Here is a 21,784-nt window from a genome sequence, read left to right as displayed (position 1 = left end):
TTAGACCCCATCATTTTACATGTATAATTGGGATGATAAAAAGAAAAGGAGTACTTGTGGCACCTTAGAGACTAACCAGTTTATTTGAGCATGAGCTTTCGTGAGCTACAGCTCACTTCATCGGATGCATGTTTTCCAACGGGCATTACTTTGCATTTATCAACATTGAATTTCATCTGCCATTTTGTTGCCCAGTCACACAGGTTTGTGAGATCCCTTGTAGCTCTTCGCAGTCTGCGTGGGACTTAACTACCTTGAGTAGTTTTGTATCATCTGCAAATTTTGCCACCTCACTGTCTACCCCTTTCTCCAGATCATTTATGAATATGCTGAATAGGACTGGGCCCAGGACAGACCCCTGGGGGACACCACTATTTACCTGTCTCCATTCTGAAAACTGACCATTTATTCCTACCCTTTGTCTCCTATCTTTTAACCAGTTACCAATACAGAAGAGGACCTTCCCTCTTACCCCATGACAGCTTACTTTGCTTAAGAGACTTTGGTGAGGGACCTCGTCAAAGGCATTCTGAAAATCTAAGTACGCTATAGCCACTGGATCCCCCTGTAACGAGGCTGGTTCTGGCGGGACCCCACTGAGAGTGCCAATTCAGGACAAATTGCTTCAAGCAGGGCAGTTACAGCCCAAGGCTGGGGTTTCTGTGCACACCGAGGCAAACCAAACCAGCCAGACAGAGAGAACTTTGGTTTTACCCCACTGGCTAACTACAAGTCACACAACCAATTCCCTTAGAGAACCCCAGTTTCCCAGTATCCCCACCAGTGCCACTCGTTATGGGGACAAATAGTTATGAAAACCAATACCCCAGTAAAAGAAAAACGGTTCTTTCGATCCCAAAGGACCAAGCCCCAGACCCAGGTCAATATACAAATCAGATCTTACCCACAAATCACGCTGTTACCAATCCTTTAGAATCTAAAATCTAAAGGTTTATTCATAAAAGGAAAAGCTATAGATGAGAGCTAGGATTGGTTAAGTGAAATCAATGACATACAGTAATGGCCAAGTTCTTGGTTCAGGCTTGCAGCAGTGATGGAATAAAGTGCAGGTTCAAATCAAGTCTCTGGAGAACATCCCCAGCTGGGATGGATCTTTCAGTCCTTGGTTCAAAGCTTCAGTGTAGCAAAGTCCCTCCAGAGGTAGAAGCAGGACTGAAGACCCGATGGAGGAGCTGCAGCAGGTTTTTATAGTCTCTTGCCGTGTGGTCTGTCTTTCTTTGTCCCAAAGACAAGCTGTCCCTCACACGGCCTGGGAAAACCTCAGAGTTCTGTCCATAGGCAGGTCCCTGCACACCTGGCTGAGTCCCCAGGCGTGTCTGCCTTCTCTCAATGGGTCAGTTGTGTCGCTGATGGTCCTTAATGGGCCACCAAGCAGGCTAGGCAGAGCTGACACCAACTTGTCTGGGGTGTTCCCCAGAAGCAGAGCACAGGTTTGAAATACAGACAGTATAGAGCCAATATTCATAACTTCAACTGTAAAAATGACACCCACATATAGGCAGCATCATCCTAACCAGCAAACCATCACCTTGTCTTAGACACCTCATTTGACCCCCTTTATACAAGATTTGGTGCCACTACAGGACTTTGGTTGCAACAATGATCTATACGGTCCCAGCTTATGTCAATAACGTCACAGCCCCTTGTCCACATGCTTGTTGACCCGCTCAGAGAATTCTAGTAGATTGGTGAGGCGTGATTTCCCTTTACAAAAACCGTGTTGACTCTTCTCCAACAAATTGTGTTCATCTGTGTGTCTGACAGTTTTGTTCTTTGCTATAGTTTCAACCAGTTTGCCCAGTACTGAAGTCAGGCTTACCGGCCTGTAATTGCCAGGATCACCTCTGGAGCCCTTTATAAAAATTGGCGTCACCTTAGCTCTCCTCCAGTCATCTGGTACAGAAGCGGATTTAAATGATCGGTTACAGGCTACAGTTAGTAGTTCTGCAATTTCACGTCTCAGTTCCTTCAGAACTCTTGGGTGAATCCCATCTGGTCCTGGTGACTTATTACTGTTTAGTTTATCAAGTTGTTCCAAAACTTCCTCTAATGACTCTTCAATCTGGGACAGTTCCTCAGATTTCTCACCTAAAAAGAACGGCTCAGGTTTGGGAATCTCCCTCACATCCTCAGCCGTGAAGACCGATGCAAAGAATTCATTTAGTTTCTCCGCAATGGCCTTATCGTCCTTGCGTGCTCCTTTAGCATCTCGATTGTCCAGTGGCCCCACGGGTTGGTTAGCAGCTTCCTGCTTCTGACGTACTTCAAAAAAATTTGCTATTACTTTTTGAGTCTTTGGCCAGCTGTTCTTCAAATTCTTTTTTGACCTTCCTAATTATATTTTTACGCTTCCTTTGCCAGAGTTTATTATGCTCCTTCCTATTTTCCTCACTAAGATTTAACTTCCACTTTTTAAGAGATGCCTTTTTGCCTCTCACTGCTTCTTTTATTTTGTTGTTTAGCCACAGTGGCACTTTTTTGGTTCTTTTACGATGTTTTTTAATTTGGGGGATATATTTAAGTTCAGCCTCTATTATGGTGTCTTAAAAAAGTTTCCATGCAGCTTACAGGGATTTCACTTTTGGCGCTGTACCTTTTAATTTCTGATTCACTAACTTCCTCATTTTTGTGTAGTTCCCCTTTCTGAAATTCAATGCTACCGTGTTGGGCCACTGTGGGGTTTTTCCTGCCACAGGGATATTAAATTTAATTATATTGTGGTCACTATTACCAAGCGGTCCAGCTATATTCACCTCTTGGACCAGATCCTGTGCTCCACTTAGGACTAAATCAAGAATTGCATCTACTGTTGTGGGTTCCAGGACTAGCTGCTCCAAGAAACAGTCATTTAAGGTATCAAGAAATATGTCAAGAAGTATGAGGCTGATGATGGGGCGCGCTGGGGTCACAGGCCCAGTGGTTGCCCGTGGCGCCATCCGGGTCCTGTCTCAGTTGGGGCGTTTATTCTGCAATCAAACAGCACACATGCTGTGAGGGAGAAGGCTCTTGCGGCAAGTTGCCAGACAGGACAGGGAGGCTGCGCGGCCCAGATTCTGAACTCGGCCCTGAGCAGCCGGCAGCTCCTTTAACTCCCTGGGTCCCTGCAGGTTCCCCCAGCCTCAGGAGCAGGATTTGGCTCATGATCCTGGCCCTTAGCGCCTCTTCCCTCTGTGCCGCGGGACGGTGAACGGCCCCCACCGCTTGCTCTGCACTCCTGGCCTCCCAGCTCCTCCTTCTCCTAGACTTTCCAGTCCAGCTCGGACTGTCTCCTCGCTCCGGCCTCACACTGCGCCCTGCCTCGCCAGTCTCCATCCCACACAGCCGGGGCTGCTGGTTTCACCAGGGCTGGATTTACCCCTGCTCAGCAGTTAGATTAACTAGCTCAGCCCTGAGCCCTGTGGCCCCGGTGGGACGTCGGCTCGAGTCCATGCATTTCCAGGGGGGCTAGAGCGCATGATGCAGGCAGGGCCCTAGCGAGCGCTCTTGGCTCTGACTAGGTACTGAGACAATGGTGCTAGGGGGTTCTGTGCTGCTCTGGGCTGGGTCCAAGCCCCTGATCCCTCATGTCCCTCCATTCATGGCAGTTTTCACAGTGAGCGTAGAGGTGACGTCCTGGGCAGATCCTGGCTGGGTAAGTACGTTGGGTTCCCTAGAATCACCCCCATTATTGCAATTAAATCTGGGATGCTTCTGCCCACAGCTGTCACCTCATGTTGCTGTGTGCTGTTAAGCAGCGGCCACGTTCTGCCCCAGAGGTGGCTGCATTTCAGTGGCGGTCACTTGGGCACTAAGAGCTTGCCCCTTGCAGGAGCCTGGTCACCTCCACCGACATGGGCCGCTTCGACAGTATGGTCGTGTCGCTGGAGCTGGAGGCCTATGACGCCCTGAAGAGCAGAGCAGGTAGGGGGAGCCCCCGCGAGGGCTGGGCCCAGCTGGCCTCCCAACTCCTCTCCTTTTGGGGGCTGGCTTCGGGGATCCCAGGTTGCCAGTCTTCCATTACCCCTGGTGATGAACGAGGCCCTGCCGCTTCCTAAGGCCCCTGGGTCCTGGCACAAACCCCTCTTTACCCTGGGCACCATGAAACCATGGGCCCAGCGGGTGAGGATCCAAACCCGCCGGCTGGGTGGGAACCTTGCAAATGCACCCCCACTGCTGTGTCCCATCGCCCGTCACCCCAGCCGCAGGCCTGCGATCGGCTCGGAGCAGCCCCCCCTGAAGCCGGGCACAAGGCTGGATGCTCACCACATGCACTCCACGGGCCAGGCTCCAGCCTAGCAGGGGAAAGGGGAGTCAGTGCCCTGCCAGTGCGTGCCAGTCGGGCAGGGCGCTGCTGGCAGAGCGGGAGGACCGGCGGGGCCACAGCTGCAGTCAGCACTGGGCTGGTGGCAGAAGCCCCAAACTTTCCAGCGAGGCACGGCCTGGAAGGGGGTGGCAGCCTGGCGCCGTGTGGGCAGTAGGGCTGGTTCGGGGGAGGCGCCGTGCCAGCAGCCAGAGCCTCGGGCCCCGGGAACCAGAGCAAAGGGCCCGGCTTGTCTCTGATGCACTTCTCTGCCCGCCTGCAGGGAAATCGCCCGCGCTCCGCCCGGCGCAGCAGGAAATGCCTCCCAGGAGACACCTCATCACACCCGTGCCTGGTCAGTACTGCCCCCACTCCGCCAGATCCCCCCCGCCCAGCCCCCTGCTGCTTGCCCCCCCCCCCCACACACACACATTGGCTGCACATGTAGGGCTGGCAATGCTGCGGGCTCTGTCCACTAGAGGACGACAGTCACTGGCCGCAGCTGAGCCAGGTGGTTCCCGCACGTCCCAGCTGGCCCCAAGCGCCCACAGGATTGTGGGTCACGTCAGGGCAGGGCTCTGGGGTTGCCAGGGGCTGGCTGGGAGGGTGGCTGGAGTCCTGGGGCCGGGATCCAACAGGCAGTCACCGCATGCTCTGATTCTCCGCTGATGGGGGGCTCGGAGCCTGGGGCTGGGGGGGTGGCAGGACTGGGGGCCGGGGGGCTCGGAGGTCATGGGGCAGGAAAGGACTGGAGCCTCTCGGGGGACAGGGCGGTCTTGGAGGCCAGGGACAGGGCAGGGCTAGGACCGGGGTGGGTCTCAGAGGCCCATTGGGAGGGGATGGGGTGGGGGGCTGCCCCGGCACGTTGCTAACAGCCCCGTCTCTCCTTTGCAGACCGCCGGGGAGGTTTCCTGCTGCAGCCGCTCCAGGCCCCGGAGCCGGGGGGCACCGAGGAGGAGGGGGTGGTGCCGAGGGCAGGGCCGGAGCGGCTGAAGGGCTCCTCCCGACGGACTCGCCCGCGCGGCTACACGCCCCTGCCCGATGTGCCCGTGGACGCCTGCGTGGCCCCCCCCATGCCCCCTGCAGCTCCAGCTGCCGGTGGGCCCAGCTGGCTGCTGGCAGAGCCTGCCCAGAGCCCGGGGCTCATGCCATGTCCTGACCCCCCCGCAGAGCCGCTGGCACAGCCGCCAGGGCAGGGCAGCGAGCGGCCACGCACCCCCAGCTCCCCCGACGGGCAGGGCAAGGCCGAGCCAGGGGGGGACTCGCTCTATGTGGGGCTCAGCAAGCCTCAGCGGGCCCGGCCACGGCTCTGCCAGGTCTTCACGGGCATCTCGGCGCCCAGCCAAGGGACCCAGGGAGAAGAGGGGCTGGCCCACAACGGCCCGGCCGAGGAGGAGTACGAGCTGATGACCGTCCACCTCTCCAAGCTCAGGCAGTCCTTGGGTGAGTGGTACCCCGCCGTGCCCCTGACCCCCCCACCCCTGGGTGCCCTGCAGCTGCTCCAGGCCCCCTGGGCTCCCTGCAGCTCCTCCCTGCCCCCTATGTACCGCCTGCAGCCCCACCTCCGTGCTCACAGACCCCAGCACCGGGGCCAGCCATGGCATCGAATCTAAGGGAGGTGGGAGCCCGTCACGTGGGAGTTTGAAAACCAGCCTGGCCTGGGAGGGGTCACAGTTGGGCCCAGCCCAGTCCTGGTGCCGGGGAGCTGAGCCCACCATAGCCTGCTCTGTGTTTGTGTAGGGCCTTCCACAACAGCAGCCTGATCTGCTTGGGGGGGTGGGGGTGGGCGCTCCCTTAAATACAGACACCAGACACCCTCCCACCCACCCCAGAGTCTCTGTCCTGTTTCAGGTGCCAAAGGGAGGGGGACCCAGCCCTGTCTGCTAGCACAGATGCAGCTGGGGGCGGGGGGTGCAGTGGGGTGTGGGCACAGGCCGGGGATGGTGCTGGAAGCAGGTGTGAGTACCAGAGCCTGCCACGGTGCCAGGCTGGACTCACTAGCCCTGGGGAATCGGGAATCCCCTTCCGGCACCCCCCCACCCCCGACTCTGCACATCCCAGCTATAGGGTCGGGGGTGGCTAAAGCGGGCTACAGCTTGGGGGCTGCCCACAGGTGTCAGGTCCGTGGCACCAGCTTCGGGGGGAGGGGGGGTCTGGGCCGACTGGGCAGGCTGGGGCTGGTCCACCCCTGCCTTCCAGGGATCAGCATCTCGGGCGGGATCGAGTCCAAGGTGCAGCCGATGGTGAAGATCGAGAAGATCTTTCCTGGAGGGGCGGCGTTCCTGAGCGGGGCCCTGAAGGTACGGGGAGTGGGGGGGGAGGGAGGGGGGCTCCCTGCCGCGGCTGGGGCTAACCCCCGGGGAGGTTAGCTGGTCTCTCTGCGGCACAGACCCATTATGTGATCAGACACTGGGCAGACATGGGGTCCTGGGGGCGTCCGGGGAGGGACGCGTACCTGCGGCGCTGGCCAGGGCTGAGTCGGACACACAAGCTGAATGACTTTTCACAGGAGCATGGACCTTTCCCATGCTCCGCCCATGCCCCCCCCACCTCTCCTCACGAGATGGCAAAGCACACATCTGTGGGTGGCACAGCTCTGCATAGCGGGAGCATCGCTCTCCTTTGTATGCTTTGCTCAGGGGCGAGAAATGCAAAATGGCCTTTTGCCATCAGTAGGGTTCAGAGTTAGCAGTCAGTTGGCCTGAGCAGGGGCAGTTCAGGCCGCCCAGAGCCATTGGTTCAGGCTAGCGACAGACACAGGCAGGCGCCCTGGCATCAGTTACCCTTCGGGTCACATTTGGAAGGGTTCTTTGTAAGCGCAAGGCTGCAAGATGTGTTTGAAATGATGTGTCCAGCCTGGAGGCTTCCAGAGCCATGGAAGCAGCGGACAGGATGGGTCCGTGCAGCTCCAGATTTTAAAGCACTAACAGCCATTCTCCCTACCGCCCAGGGTCACTGCTCCCCCCACTATCAGTGGGGAAACTGAGGCATGGCACGATTAAGTGACACTCAGGCAGGTTGTGGTAGACCCTTAGAACCCAGCTGTCCCACGTTCCAGCCCAGCGTTCTGCCCACCAGCTAGCCCCGTCCCTGCCACCAGCCTCCTTGATGTATCCTGGAGCCCAGATTGGGGGAGGGAGGAGGCTTACAGAGGGGCCAGCCCAGCCTGGCAGGGAAGTAGCCAGGGTCTAGCTCCACTAGTCCTGCAGGGCTAGCCCACCCCCAAGGGGAAGTAGCCAGGAGCTAGTGAGCGTGATTGGCCCGGGAGGTCCAGCAAGGAGAGGAGTTGGGTGGGCATTTGGGCATGGGCAGCCAACTAGGGAGCTAGGTGCCCCCCAGAGCCAGCTGCCCCTGCCTGCATGCAACTTGGGAAGCCACACGCTTGCCCTGCCCTCGGCTTCTCCAGCTGGGGGCGGGGAGGGGGGGGCAGCGGGGTCAGGCCCTGGCCAGCAGGACGCCGTATGCACCCGGCCTCCCACCCGTGGCAAAGCCGGGCTGTGCCCGGGGGTGGGAGAAGGGGGAGGACAGCCCCTGCGGCCTCCATTGTGGCACTGACAAAGAGCCTTGTTGAGGCCCTGCCCACCCAGCAGCCGCCACCCCCATGCCCTGCCCCACAGCAGCAGTTGGCAGCTGGCTTGGCACCAGGCCCACGGCCGCCCCACAGAAGACAGAGTTGTGGGCAATGCTGAAGGAGGCCATGCCTCCCCACCCCCTCCGGTTTCTCAGACAGGTCCCAGGGCGTTTTGTGGGGGGCAGCACTGGATAACGTCGTCCAGGTTAATGGAGGGGCGGCAGGCAGGAGCCAGGACTCCTGGGTTCCAGTCTGCGTGCTGGAGGAGGGGCAGAGGGGGGCTATTGGTTAGAGGAAGAGAGAGCTTGGAGTCTAACCCCTGGCCCCCTACTCCCCTCCCCAAGAACCCAGGCGTCCTGACATTCAGTAACCCCACCCCCACCCCCAATGCAGGAGCACCAAGCTCCCAGCCTGGTCCCCAGGGCCCCACCCAGCACCCCAGGTAACAGAGGGAGGAGCTGGGGCTCCAGCCCAGAGCCAGGCACAGCAGGGCTGTCACCCCTCAGCCTGCCGGGGGAGGGGGGCCATCCCTGCCCTCAGTGCCCTGCATCCTCCCCGCCACGGCTGCTTCTACCCGAGCCCAGCCCTTAACCAACCCCCCAAGCCAAATAAAACCCCAGGGTGCAAGGTAGTTGCACTCCTCCCCCCTTTGTCACTGCCTGGCCCCCATCATTGTGTAGGGTTGCTACGTGCTGTTGCCACAGCTGCCGTGTCCTACCCCAGAGGTGGCTGCATGTCCATGGCTGGCGACCAATCACTGTAGGCTCCCAACCCTGTCTCTCTGGCCTTGCCAGGCTGGGGACGAGCTGGTGGCGGTGGACGGGGCAAGCCTGCAGAACGTCACCCACCAGCGGGCGGTGGACCTCATCCGCCAGGCCTACAGGACCAACCGGCAGGCACCCATGGAGCTGGTGGTGAAGGTGCCCAAGGCGTGACGCAGCCCAGCCAGGGACGGTGCCAGGCTGGCAGCGACAGGCTGAGCGGATAGGCAGACGGACGTCTTCCAGGCCCACGGGAGGACAGGCAGAGCCCGCGGCTATGGGCATCCAGCCCCACGAGCCCGACTGCAGCCTGGCAGGGGTGGGAGAAGAGGCCCCCCGCTCAGTGCGCTGCCAGAGAGCTCCAGGTGGCCTCAGCCAGGCCTGGCCCCGGGGAGGGCGGGCTCCGGCAGCAGGGCCTGGCGCATCCCTGACATGCAGACACCCCCACTGGTCTTGGGTGCATGGGCGAGACTCGGCCCCGGGGGCAGGAGGGCGCAGCAGGGGGCTACCACGCCATGGGGCTGCAATGGCCACCCTGCCCCCCTGTGTCGCCTCCTGCAGGGGACGGGTCATCGTGTTTTACCGGCCACCGCCGCCTGCGGCCCAGGGTGGCTCCCAGCCACAGCCCCACAATCCGGCTCCGAGCTGGAGGCCGCGGGAGAGGCTAAAAGCCCTATGCCTGGGGGAGGGAAAGGGAGCATTGCTTCCAGCACGCTGCTTGTGTAAGGACCCCCATACACCCTAGCCCCCCACCGCCCCGGGGAGCGCTCCACGAGCTGGCTCCCACTGTAGGTTGTTAACCGGGGGGGCACCCCATGCACTTTACAGGTACCCGGGTTCAGCCAGCCCCTGGCATCTCACAGTAGGGCGACGGCCCGTGGGTGGTGCTCACACTGCCCCCCCCCCCCGCCGTTTCCTCCCTCCCCCCCCCCCCCAACACACACATCTCTTAAAAACAGAGGGGTGGGTTTTATTAGCACTTTCCTCTCAGTTTGTACAAGAAATTTACACAGCCTGAGAACCAGACAAGGTCAGAAATAAAGTAAAAAAACAAAACAAACCATGCCGGCTGGCGCTGCCCGGGGCAGGGGTGCGGCTTGGTGACAAGCGGATGGACACAGCGCAGATGTTCCTTTGGTCTAGTGCCAACCCTTCCCTTTGTGCCAGGGCAGCTGGGCACCACAGGGCTGATGGGGGGGTGTGTGTGCTGTTTTTAAATAATTTGATCTAATCCTGTATTGTACGTAGCACCCCACCCACCCCCAGGCGCACACATCCCTTCAGGGGCTTTGGCTGTAGCTGGAGGGACGGGCAGATCAGGCTGGGGACAGTGCCAGTGGGATGGCAGCTGCCAGACTGGGCACATCAGATCCCAGGGGGGGCACAGGCTGGGCACAGCAGCTGCCCCAGCCCCTCAGCTGCGCTCCAGCTAGGCAGGCGCCCCCCGGCCCTGCCTCTCCAGCTTCCCCTGTGTTCCTGGGTGAGGACTGTGCCTACGGATTGGTATCACCCTGGAACGAGTAGGCCCCAGGAGGAGCCTGGCCTTGAGGGCTGGCACCCGCGGGCAGGATGGGGGCCCAGCCCAATGTAAGGAAAGGGGCCCAGTGAGGAATTGCTGGAGCAGCCTGCCACCCCTGGAGGGAGCTGGTGCCCAGGTCCTTGCTTAGCACAAGGGGCAGCTGCCCCATGGGCAGGGCCTGGCTCAGCAAAGTCCCTGCCTGGCTGCGTAGTGCCCATGTGGCCATTCCCAGAGCAGCCTGGCACACGCCAGGGAGAAAGGGGCAGCTGATCCATGGCCCTGTGCAACAGCTCAGCCTCTGCCCGCCAGGCACCACACAACCTGCCCGCCGCCCACAGCATGGCTGCCTTTGCCTTGCCACAGGAGGGCACGGGGGTGGGTGCTGGGCCGGGCGGGGATGGGGCATGCAGAGGTGCTCCCAGTGGGCTGGGGGTGGGGCTGGGGGAGCACATGCCAGGCAGAGGCAGACGCTGGGCCAGAAGCAAAAGGCAAAGCCAGGCTGGGGCCAGTCCCGCATGGGATGGGGGCAGAGGGTCCCACCCTGAGCTGGGGCTGGCTAGCAAAACAGGGCAGCAGGGCCCTGGCAATGGAGGGCCGGGGCGGGGGCACAGCTCGGCACGCGGGAAGACAAGGCAAAGGGCGGGGGTGTGAGCAGACCTCCCCGCCGAGCGATGGGGAGCGGAATCACCACGGACGCTGGCTAATGAATTGCTACTGCACCCAGGAAGTCCAGACACCTTTCTGTAGGTCCTACAAAAATAGAGTACATTTGAATGGCACAGAAACGAAACCCTGCAAAGCCGGGTGTTTGAAACGCAGAGGGGCAGCCAGCCTGGGCAGGATCCCTCAGAGCAGAGGGCTGGACGCAGGGAACGCTGAACCCCATGGGCCGTGGGCAGGGGATGCCAGGCATGGGGACTGCACCCGGAGGGCAGAGCTGGGGGAACTGGGCAGAGCAGCCCTGCTCACAGCCCACTAGCTCCTCAATGGGCACCTGGAGGGCGTAGCTCTAGCCGCAAGGCGTGTGCCCCACTCAGTCCTTGCCCTGCCTGCCAATACAGCCTCTGCGGGGAGCAGGCCCACAAAAGGGGAAGCCGGTTTTCGAAGAGGAGCATAGAGATCCCAAGCCCTGGGCTGGACCCTGCACTGACTGGGCAAACCCGCAACCTGCAAGCCCCCCCGGGTGGGGGGTGCAGAACAGGGGCTTGGCCGGGGCAGGGCTGGCTCCGCAGACCGCCCCTGGGGGAGCCCCACCTGACGGCAGGCTGGCAGGCGACGCGCTGCGGGGCTGTGCCACCGAGCCTGGAGTTCGCGCCAGCCCCTGCTCAGCCAGCGAGCCTGGCAGCCACGGAGGGGGGCCTCCCTCCCACGGCCCAGCCCCATTCCCACCACCACACCGGAGCCAGCCGGGGGGGGGGCGTGACCAGCACAAGGGGCCTTGGCTCGGGGGAGGCCAGCAGCCCTGCCACCTCCTCACAGCTCGATGGAGGCTCTGGGGCGCGGCAGGAGAGGTGACAGGGCCCATACGGCAGAGGGATGATCCCGGCGCCCCCCAGCCGGCTACGAGCGGGTGCCGCTAATCCCCTCCCGAGCGCTAAGGGGATCAGCTGTTAATCGGCTCTTCCCAGGCTCGGGCTACAGCAGCCGCAGGCCCAGCTCCCCTTCCCCCATGGACCAGCCATGGGCACAGCCTGCCCCCGTCCTATGCCAGCTGCCCCCCAAGCAGCCGGCTAACACCCATCTGGCGGAAGGGGCGGGGTCCAGCTCACGAGGCAGCGAGGGGGCAGCCGGCACACCGGGGCCCCGGCTCAGATCTCGGTGGCGGTGATCTCTTCGAAGCAGATCTCGGCCCCGGGCAGGCCGCGCTCGTCCAGCCGCGGGGCCTGCAGCTCCAGGCTGAGCTGGTGCAGGTGCTGCTCCAGCTCCCGGTTGCGCCGGTACATCTGGACGTAGTTGTGCTGTAGCTGCTTCTGGTAGCCGATCACCTGCTCCTTCTCGCCCTGCCAGGTGAGCCGCTCGGCCTCGAAGGCGGCCCGCTGCTCCTGGCCGCGCCGGCGCTCCTGGAGCAGCTCGGCCCGCAGGCCCTGCAGCGTCTCGGCCGCCTGCCGCTGGGCCTTGGCCTCGTCGCTGGCCCACAGCAGGCTGGGCTCGGGCGGCTCCGGGCAGCGGGGCGGGCGCCGCGCCCCCCGCAGCCCCGCCGCCTCCTGCTCCAGCCGGCCCAGCTTCTCCCGCAGCAGCTCGGCCTCGCCCTTGTGGCGCTGCAGCTCGTTCTCGCACACCTCCAGCTCCAGCGCCCGGGCGCGGGCCGCCTCCTGCAGCCCCAGCGCCCGCTCCTCGCCCGCCTGCCGCTCCGCCCGCGCCTCCCGCAGCTGGGCCCGCAGCAGCAGCAGCTCGGTGCCCCGCTGCGCCAGCTCTGCCTGCGACTCCCGCAGCTGCTGCTTCAGCAGGGAGATCTCGCCCGACTTCTGGCACACCTGGGGGGGGGGAGGGGGTTAGGCCCTGGGGCTGGCCCCGCCCCGACACCCCCCCCGAAAGGGCAATGGTCCCCCCAGCCTCCAGAACCTCCCACCCACCCACCCGCCCGCCAGTGGGGCTGCCCGAGCCAGGCCCCGCCCCTTCCCCCCATGGGGTGGCCCCGAGAACCAGGATCCTGCCCCCAAGCGACACGTTTGCCAATGACACATCGTCCTAAACCAGCCCCCAGAACTGGCGCTGCCTCCCAACGGGGCGGCTTGGCTTTTGGAACCAGCACCAGCACCCTCTGCACCTGACAGGGCAGGAAGACCTCCCCACCCCCCACCCCACTAAACGAGCGTCCTCCGCCAGCCCCCCACAACTGCCTTCCAAGACGGTGAGGCGAGTAGGTCGCTCCCTCTCCACCGGGGAGGGAGACGAATGAGGCAGTCTTCGGCAGCAAGCCCCACTCCACCTCGAGGCACAAACCAGCAGCCGCTGGGCGAGGCCCAGCCGAGCCCCCGAGCCGCAGAACGGGAGCAGGACACATGGGCGGCTGGGGACCTGCTCGGAGAGCCCTCGAGTCTGAGCTCCCCGGGGCCGGGTCCCAGCCAGATGCCAGGAGCAAGGGGGTGGGGAGGGGGCGCGTTTTGGAGCCTAGAGACCTCCCCATGGCACGGCCCAGGCCTCGGGTTCTCCTGGTTGTTGGGAGGTGCCAGAGCAAGACCCATACCAAAAGGTCTTGCCCAGGGACACTCCTTTACGCTGGCCTGGCCTCTGCCCTATCTGGAGGGCCCCCCATCTCCTGGGCCTGCTCCACCCCAGCCAGAGAACAGCCCCGAAGTCGCTCCTAGGGCAGATCTCCCAGAGGCAATCATTAAAAACTGCCCGGGACGGCGAATCTGGCAGAGCCCTGGGGGAACGGCTCCGACCGTGAACTAACCTCCCCGTGCAAACGTCCACCTTGGCTGGCTAGCATCACCTGCCAGGCATCGAAGGGCGTCAGCCCCGGCCCTGCGAGGCCGAAGGGCCCACCGTCGAGTATTTGCTCCCCAGGTGGGTGTTTCTAGACTGGGATCGAGTACCCCCCCCCGACCTTCTCTTGGCGGAGCTGAACTGACAGCCCCGCGAGTCTCACCCTCAGGGCTCCAAGGGCCCCGGCCAGCTGGGATTGGAGCCAGGGGTCCCGTCCCACCCGGTCCCGGCTCACCTCCCACTTGGTCTCCTCCAGCCGCGGCCCCAGCTCGGTCTGCTCGCGCTCAAAGGAGGCGCACCTCTTCTCCAGCAGCTCGCGCTCCTGCAGCAGCTGGGCAAAGTCCTCCTGCAGCTTCTTCTTCTCCTGCTGCAGCTGGAAGATCTGCAGCTGCAGCACCTGCTGCGTGCGCTGGGCCTTCTGCGCCGCCTGCTTGACCTGGGAGGCGTAGCCCAGCCGCAGCTCCTCCATCTCCTGCTCACAGTGCTTCTGCTTCTCCTCGTACACCTGGGGCGGGGCGAGAGCGTCACCCGGGGGGCCCTGCGCGGCCCCGGCCCCCAGACTCTGCCCTGCAGACGCAGCGCAGCCCATGGGCTGCCCCCGATTGCAGCCGTCCTCCGCTAACACTGGGGGTGCCCTGCACCCACTACAGCTCCCAGCATGCATTGCGTCGCCCAGGCCTGAGCACATGTGGAGATGCGATTATGGGCAACTACAGCTCCCAGCATGCATTGCGTCGCCCAAGCCTGAGCACATGTGGAGATGCGGTTCAGGAGACTACAGCTCCCAGCATGCATTCAATCGCCCAGGCCTAAATGCAAGGGGAAACATGGCTCCCCAAGACTACAGCTCCCAGCATGCATTGCATCTCCAGAGCCTGAGCACATGTAGAGATGCGGTTCAGAAGACTACAGCTCCCAGCATGCATTGCATCTCCAGGGCCTGAGCACGTGGCGATGTGATTCAGGAGACTACAGCTCCCAGCATGCATTGCGTCACCCAGACCTAAGCACATGTGGAGATGTGGGTCAGGAGACTACAGCTCCCAGCATGCATTGTGTTGCCCAGGCCTGAGCACATGTGGAGATGCAGTTCAGGAAACTACAGCTCCCAGCATGCATTGCATCTCCAGGGCCTGAGCACATGTGGAAATGTGGTTCAGAAGATTACAGCTCCCAGCATGCATTGCGTTGCCCAGGCCTGAGCACATGTGGAGATGTTGTTCAGGAGACTACAGTTCACAGCATGCATTGCGTCGCCCAGGCCTCAGCACACGTGGAGGTGTGGCTCACCAAGACTACAGCTCCCAGCATGCATTGCGTCGCCCGCACCTAAGCACATGTGGAGATGTGGTTCAGGAGACTACAGCTCCCAGCATGCATTGGGTCGCCCAGACCGGAGCACATGTGAAGATGCGATTATGGGCAACTACAGCTCTCAGCATGCATTGCATTTCCAGGGCCTGAACACATCTCGAGATGTGGTTCAGAAGACTACAGCTCCCAGCATGCATTGCGTTGCCTAGGCCTGAGCATATGTGGAGATGTTCAGGAGACTACAGCTCCCAGCATGCATTGCGTCGCCCAGGCCTGAGCACACACGGAGGTGTGGCTCACCAAGACTACAGCTCCCAGCATGCATTGCAGTGGCAAGTCTACGCCGCAGGAGGTTGCGCACTGCATGCTGGGTGTTGTAGGCTTCATGGGCTGCCTGTTCACACTGAGAACGTGGGGCCCCACCGACAACCCTGAGACCTGCACCCGGCCTGCCTTCCCCCACGGGGAGCCCACGCTCAGCAGTGGCACTCTCAGGCCAGGCCTGTGGTGCCCCTGCACCCCAGTGCGGCTATGTTGGGGTTACACAGCTCCAGGCTGGTCAGCTGCACGGCTGCTCCAGCAGGGGGCGCTCCGGAGCGCAAAAGGCATTTACTGCCTGCACCCCTAGGGGGTGCTCACAGCAATTGGGCTCCAAATGCACCAGCCTGCCTCCTGCCCCTCCCCCACCTCCGCCCTTCAAACACCAACCCCCCCAGCCCCTCATGCAGCCCATCCCCACCTCTGCCCCCCCCCCCACGTCCCCTCTCTCTGCTCACCAGCTGGCCTGTCCATCCTTCCCAATTGCCCCCCACATGCACCGCCCCCCCCCCCCCCAGCAGACACCTCCTAGTGTCCAATCGCCCCCAAAGGCACACTCCCAGAGCCCAATTGCCACCCACATGCCCAGCCCTCCACGGACACACCCAGCGCCGTGGCAGGACTCCGGGGGGCTGGGCTCTCCCGCCGAGCCGGGTACCTGGCAGATGGCCACCTCGTTGTCGTCCAGGCTCTGGCGCAGGTGCTGCAGCTCCGCCTCCCGCTCCCGCAGCTTCTCCTCCAGCTCGCGGACGAGCAGAGCCTCGTCGCCCTCGACGGGTGAGCGGGCGCAGGAGCCGCCGTCGGAGGAGGGGGGCCCCCGCCCGCTCAGGGACCCCGTGCTCTTACTGGAGGAGGAGCGCCCGCTGTCCGAGTTGGAGGGGCCGGCCAGGCCCCTGGAGCCCCGCTCCGGGTACCCACCGTGACTGTCCAGGCTGAGGTGGCCTATGCAGACGGCGCCCGGCTCCGGTGGCTGGCTGCAGCCCGTGCTGTAGGTCGGCAGGCTGGAGAGGGAATTGCGCCCCGAGTCCGACAGGGTGCCCGAGTGGGCGCTGTGGCGGCAGCTCAGGGAGTGGTGCTTCTCGGCGCTGGCCGGGGCGGTGCCGCCCAAGAGGTGGGCGAGGCTGGCCTGGCTCTCGGGGACCGCCGACACCCCGGGCCGCGGCACCACGTAGCCCGGCAGCGAGGAGTTCCTGCCCTTGGGCACCACCGGCTTGAAAGCCGTCGGGCGGATCAGGGTCTTCTCGACGTTCTGAAACGCACAGAGCAGAGACTGTGGGGCGGCAGGACGGGGGCTGAGGATGCCCCCCCACCCGCCCACCCCTGGCACAACACAGTGCCACCCCTGCCAGGTGTTCAGACCCAGCCCAGCGCCCCAGGCTCTGCAGCCTGCCAGGAAACGTGGCACCTTCTGATCAACACCTCATCATAACCCTCGTGGGGAGGCAGCGTGGCCTAGCGGACTTGGATTCAGGACACCTGGGTTCTCATCCCGGTTTGGCCCCCGGCCCGCTGCGTGGGTGACCTTGGGCAAGTCACTGCCTCGCTCTGTGCCTCAGTTTCCCCCTCTGTCAAATGACAGTGATGCCATCCTCCTAATGCGCTTTGGGATCTCCGACTGTTACGTGCTGTCCGACAGAGTGGGTTGGGGTCAGTGCCGGGATCCACTCCCCAGCCAGGAAATGGAGTCACAGAGTGGGCAAGTGATTTGAGCAAGGTCACTCAGCCAATCAGCAGCAGGGCCAGCCCCCGCAAGTCTGGACTACTAGGCTACACTCCCTCCCAGAGTCTGGGGTAGAACCCAGGAGTCCTGGCTCCCAGACCCCTTCCTGAGCCCCCGGCCCATGCCTTCCTTTGTTCAAGTACAGACAGTGAAAAGGACATTTTTTCCTCAGTTGAAAACCGTAAAGTAGCAGCCGAATAAGAAGGCAGGCAGGGGGGCTGAGACCCAGGCCGGGGAGCGAGAGCATCCCCTGCCAGACCCCCTACTGGCGCACAAGCCGGGTCTGATGCCAATACGAGAAACATCCACCAGTGGCCATTCATTTTACTTCGCCAGTTGGCCCAAGCCCCATGGCTCTGCCTGGGTGACGTGGGGTAGGAGGGGGGCTGTTCCTTCTAGCCAAGCTACGGCCTTTGGTTTTCACGGGGAAAAACATTCCAAATTTTCGGTTTCCTCGACGAAAGCGGACACAGATCCTCTGTGTGGTTCCCCCTTCTCCGCTGAAATGAAGGGGGGAACTCCCCGCCCCAAATAGACCATTTACTAAACTGCCCTCCTCTGATAAGGGTGGGTCAGGACCAGTATGGCAGATCGGGGCCATCGGCTCATTTTGAGCCAGATGCCCCCCAAAAGCCATCGCTGGCTCCCAGCCAGCCCTGGGCCCCCCAGCATACAAGGACCCTGGGCGAGGGGGTTCTCGGCCCAGCTGCCCACAGGGCCAGGGTGGCATGAGTTCTGGGCAGACTCAGCAGAGAGGTCAAAGGCCGAACAGGCCACAGGGACTGAGCCCCCCTCTCCGCGTCTGCCCCCCACCCCACCCCCTCGCCCGGCTGGGCCCCTGACCCAGAACCTCTGGCCAGCTCTCACGGGCTAAAGGGGCAGGTCGGCTGGGGTCGCCAAGGTGGACCAGAGGGGCCCAGGGCAGATTAAAAGCCACCCAGCTAGGCACTGGCAGCAGGTTAGTGTGACCCCAGGGTTGCCCACAGCTCCCAGTAGCCCAAGGGGGCCTGGAGCAGCTGGCACAGCAAGGGCATCACCTGCTCTCCTCAGACACCACCGCTCAGCTGCTGGCTTTGGCATCCCTCTGGCCTGCCCCCCTGGAGCGGGCCCCTCCAAGAGGTGTGAGGACCCAGCCGCCATCGACCCCGATCTCTTCCCCATCCCCAGGCCATCCCCTTCCTGTGAATGGGGCTCCCAGCTCTGTCCCCAGTTCTCCAGGGGCGCAGCTCGCCCTGCAATGGCCCTGCCAGGGGATCTCACCAGGTTAAAGGATTCCCGGAGCAGGGCCTATGGAACTCCTTGCTGCAGGAAGGTAGGGGCCATATTCTAGGGCTGAAGCAATGCCACCGAGCCAGGCCAGGCTGGGGCATAGCCTTTGCCAGCCACTCTGGCTCCCTGGCACTCCACTCCACATCCCATACATGGGACCTCCAACCCTCAAGGCATGGCACATTCGGGGCAGTGGGGGGTCACCTATGTATCAGGAAGTGGGGTGCCTGCTGCCCACCAGGGGGTGTCGCCTGTGGGAGGGATTTAAGAGCCATGTTCCCTGAAGCATGAGCCAGCAAACCAGCCCCGAGCCACAGGAACCAAGGCAGCCAAGGGCACCAGCTGTCCAGGGCCGAGCGCCCGAGCGCCAGCGATCACCCTCCCAGGCGGGCACTAGAGCTCCCACAGCTTGGCCTGGAAGCGCCCGGGGCCGTCCTCGCCCTCAATGGGTACCAGTGGGTTAGTGCGCCCTGGGTCTGACGGGGCAGCGGGGGGCCGGAAGAACTCACATCCCCTATAAGAACAGGAGCGCTAGGGATCGGCGACTCCCACTTACACTAAGCGAACAGGGTTGCAACAGTGTGTGCCCACCGCCCAGGTCGACCTGGCGAACTAGGGCCAGTGACAATGAACCTCCCCCAGGGCAGAGGGGAAGCCAGAGGCGTCTGCGGGTTTAGTGGCATTGCCAGGTTAATTAACCCCATCTCTGCAGCTGGAAGGGGGGGAGGGGGGGAGGGGCCGGTCCCCACGAATGCCAGGCAGCTGCCCACTACCTCTGCAGCTACAAGATGCTGACAGAGCGCCGACACTGCAAAGGAGCAACCAGGCAACAGCAGGCACCAAGAACAAGTACAGGGAGATATGATCACCGCAGCACAGGACCTGTGGAACTCCCTGCTACAGGAGGGTAGGGGGCTGGACTAGGCTGCCTTGGGCAGCTCCTGCCCACCTGGTGCTACCTGCTGGCACCATTAATGATGGCACAAATACCCAGTAAGGAGGGGAAAGCACCGTTGTGAGTCAGGGTGGAAGCCCATGGCCGGGGGGTCAGGAAGTCATTAGACCCCCACCCTCCCCATGGACGACTGAACAGGTCAGGTGTATTGCTGGGGTGGGGGGTGACTGTCTCTAGAGCTGTAGGTCTTGCCCACTGCTGGAGGCGGGATGCCCAAACCGGGTGCCCCAAAGGTCTGGCCTGGCAGGGGGAGGGGATGGACTCAGCCCAGCCACAGACGCCCCCCGATCTTCTTCACCTTCTCCAGCTGCCCGGAGACGGGGACCAGCCTCGGGGGCGGCCCCCGGATGTGGCTGCTCCGAGCCCGCTCGTCCCGCGGCTCCTCGGCGTCGCTGCAGGGGCTGACGGGGGACACGGCCTCGGCCCAGAAGTCCTCGCTGGCGTAGGCGCCGCGCCCGGGCGCCGGGCCGGAGCAGGGCTTGGGGGGGGGCAGCCCCTGGAGGGGGGCGGCCTGGAGCAGCCCGTCCTGCTGGCGGAAGGGGCCGGGCGCGGCCTTGCACGGCCTCTCGTGGCAGGGGCGGCCGGAGATGAGGCTGCTGACGCTCCCCATGGCGCCACGGGCGGAAGCAGGCGAGCGGGTGCTGGCGCGGAGCTGGGTGGCCGCCTCAGAAGCGGGCTCGATGGAGACGGGCCGGGTCTGCACTATGGCCATGGTGTGGGGGCCTCAGACGGCGGGGACCACGCAGGCAGCCTGCAGGGAGAGAGGGAAACCAGCACTGAGCCCCGCTGGGATGGAGCCCGCGGGCACCGCTGCCCCCCTTGCCCACTGCCCTCCCACGGGGGCACCGCTCCCCACCTACCTGCAGGGGCACTGTCCCCCCCTTCACCCACCGCCTTCCTGCAGGGCCACCGCTCCCCACCCCCCGTAACGCCCACCTTCCAGGGACACCAGCCCACCGCCTGCCTGGGGGGGCACTGCTCCCCATCCCCCCCGCCTGTGGGACCCCACCGCCGACAATTGCTCCCCACCCCCGATATCGCCTGCCCAACTGCCAGGGAAACTGCCCGCCCACTGCCCCATCACCTGCCGCTCCCCCATCACTGGAAGAGCTGGGGGGAAGCCCAGGGCTGGGCTAGCAGGGGGCTACGGGTCGGGAGCGAGGGGCACCAGCAGAGCTGAGAGAAACAGGGTGACACTGAGAAAGGAGAAACGCAACAGACTCTCCAGGAGAAGCTCCCGGGTGGGGGGGGTCCCCCAGGGAAAGGGGGGGCCCTTTGTTCAGCCATCTAGTCCTGGATGGGACAGAGCCCCTGGGGGCAAACAACCCAGCCCTGATCCAGGGGGGATGGGCTAGATGGGGTAGGGGGGGTTGAGGGGGCCGGCTCCTGGGACCAATCTTGGCCTGGGAGGCTCAGGGCCTCGGGGGGCTTTCAGTGCCCCCTTTGCCCCAGACTCCCCATGGCGGGGCTGGCACAACTCACTGCCCATTGAGGAGCTGCTGAGGCTGGCCCAGCGCCGGGCCCGCGGGGCAATGGGACAGAGAAGGATCTCCAGCCCCATGTCTCCTGTGCCATCAGGCCACGCGCTCCTGCTACAGCCATGGCCAGCCCAGGGAGCGTGGGGGGGCAGCATAGCCCAGGGAAGACCCACTCGCTGCATCCCCAGACCCTGAAGAATTCACACACACACACACCCCCCACACTGCAGCACGCTGGGTGTGAGAGAACAGGCATGACTGGGGTGGGGGGGGAGGCTAGCACGAGGGCCACCAGCTGGGCCGACCCCCATGGATTGCACTGGGCACCCCAAAGCCAATGGCCGGCCCCCTTCCCAGGTGCTCCCTGGCGGGCTCCTGGCAACATGGGCAGGATTCTGACCTGACCGGGGCCCTGGCAAGGCCAGCCACATGCTGCTGGCCCCGGGGGCCCACCGGGACAGACCCGGCCCCGCCGACCACCAGCACAGGAGAACAGCGCCCCCCTGTGAATCACGGAGTCAGCGCTGGCGTGGGGCATCACATGTGGTGAGCCAGGGAGACCCCAGGGGAGAGCTGCTTTGCGCCCCAAAATTCCCGTCGGTTCCGCGCAGCCAGCTTGACCCACAAGGACAGCTGTGAGCACGCAGGGGGTGCGGGAGACGTGCCCACCCCCCAGCTGAGCACTGATGCCAGGCCGGCCTGTTCCTTACGCACCCTCTCGCAGCGCTTGAAACAACTTCCTCTACCTCCAGCCCGGTCACCACCGGCCCCAGGCCTCCCGTCAGCATGCTGGGGTTACAGAGGCTGGCGCCCGCATGCCCACAGCCCAGGCTGCAGCTGGCTCCGAGGATCTGCAGGGCCTGGGCTCACAGCTGCCTTGTTCCCCTCTCTGGGGGGCTCCCCCCCATCTCCACCCCGCTCCCAGGACCGCACGGCTGCAGTGAGGAGCCCACCCAGCCGATCCAACACGGGTACAGAAGTCGGGAGGCCTGGGAGGGGACCCGCCTCTCAGCCCCAGCCAGCCCATAGCCCGGTCCCCCAGGGCATCCGGGGCCAGCGTGAGCCAAGCTTGGGGCTCCGTCCAGCCCACAGCAGGCAAGGGACCGCAGTACAGACACCACCGGGTCACTGGCATTCGCTGTCCCCTCTG

At 63.3% G+C, this 21,784-nt stretch overlaps 2 protein-coding genes across 5 annotated transcripts in view; one reads left to right on the top strand and one right to left on the bottom strand.

Moving 5' to 3' along the window:
* PDZD7 (PDZ domain containing 7) overlaps nucleotides 1-9,446 on the top strand; it is a 28,748-nt gene extending 19,302 nt beyond the window's left edge. Inside the window, exons 12-16 of the mRNA XM_043550563.1 lie at nucleotides 3,830-3,921; nucleotides 4,584-4,655; nucleotides 5,195-5,743; nucleotides 6,500-6,600; nucleotides 8,666-9,446. Of these exons, the coding sequence (XP_043406498.1) occupies nucleotides 3,830-3,921; nucleotides 4,584-4,655; nucleotides 5,195-5,743; nucleotides 6,500-6,600; nucleotides 8,666-8,806 (955 nt within the window). The 3' untranslated portion in view covers nucleotides 8,807-9,446. The remainder of the gene's footprint in view (nucleotides 1-3,829; nucleotides 3,922-4,583; nucleotides 4,656-5,194; nucleotides 5,744-6,499; nucleotides 6,601-8,665) is intronic.
* A 135-nt stretch (nucleotides 9,447-9,581) lies between these two features.
* The window catches only part of LZTS2 (leucine zipper tumor suppressor 2), a 45,854-nt gene continuing 33,651 nt past the window's right edge, over nucleotides 9,582-21,784 (bottom strand). For 3 of the 4 annotated variants that reach the window (XM_037904678.2, XM_043550564.1, XM_037904676.1), the window contains 4 exons: nucleotides 19,455-19,907; nucleotides 15,871-16,461; nucleotides 13,816-14,085; nucleotides 9,582-12,625 (listed from right to left, as the gene is read on the bottom strand). In XM_037904678.2, the coding sequence (XP_037760606.1) occupies nucleotides 11,960-12,625; nucleotides 13,816-14,085; nucleotides 15,871-16,461; nucleotides 19,455-19,868 (1,941 nt within the window). In that variant the 5' untranslated portion in view covers nucleotides 19,869-19,907 and the 3' untranslated portion in view covers nucleotides 9,582-11,959. Of the gene's footprint in view, nucleotides 12,626-13,815; nucleotides 14,086-15,870; nucleotides 16,462-19,454; nucleotides 19,908-20,638; nucleotides 20,747-21,784 lie in introns of those variants that run through there. The other variant, XM_043550565.1, reaches the window with a different exon arrangement.

The sequence above is a fragment of the Chelonia mydas genome, chromosome 7, assembly GCF_015237465.2.
Source record: "Chelonia mydas isolate rCheMyd1 chromosome 7, rCheMyd1.pri.v2, whole genome shotgun sequence".
Lineage (NCBI taxonomy): Eukaryota > Metazoa > Chordata > Testudines > Cheloniidae > Chelonia > Chelonia mydas.
This window is presented reverse-complemented; position numbering and strand designations above follow the sequence as displayed.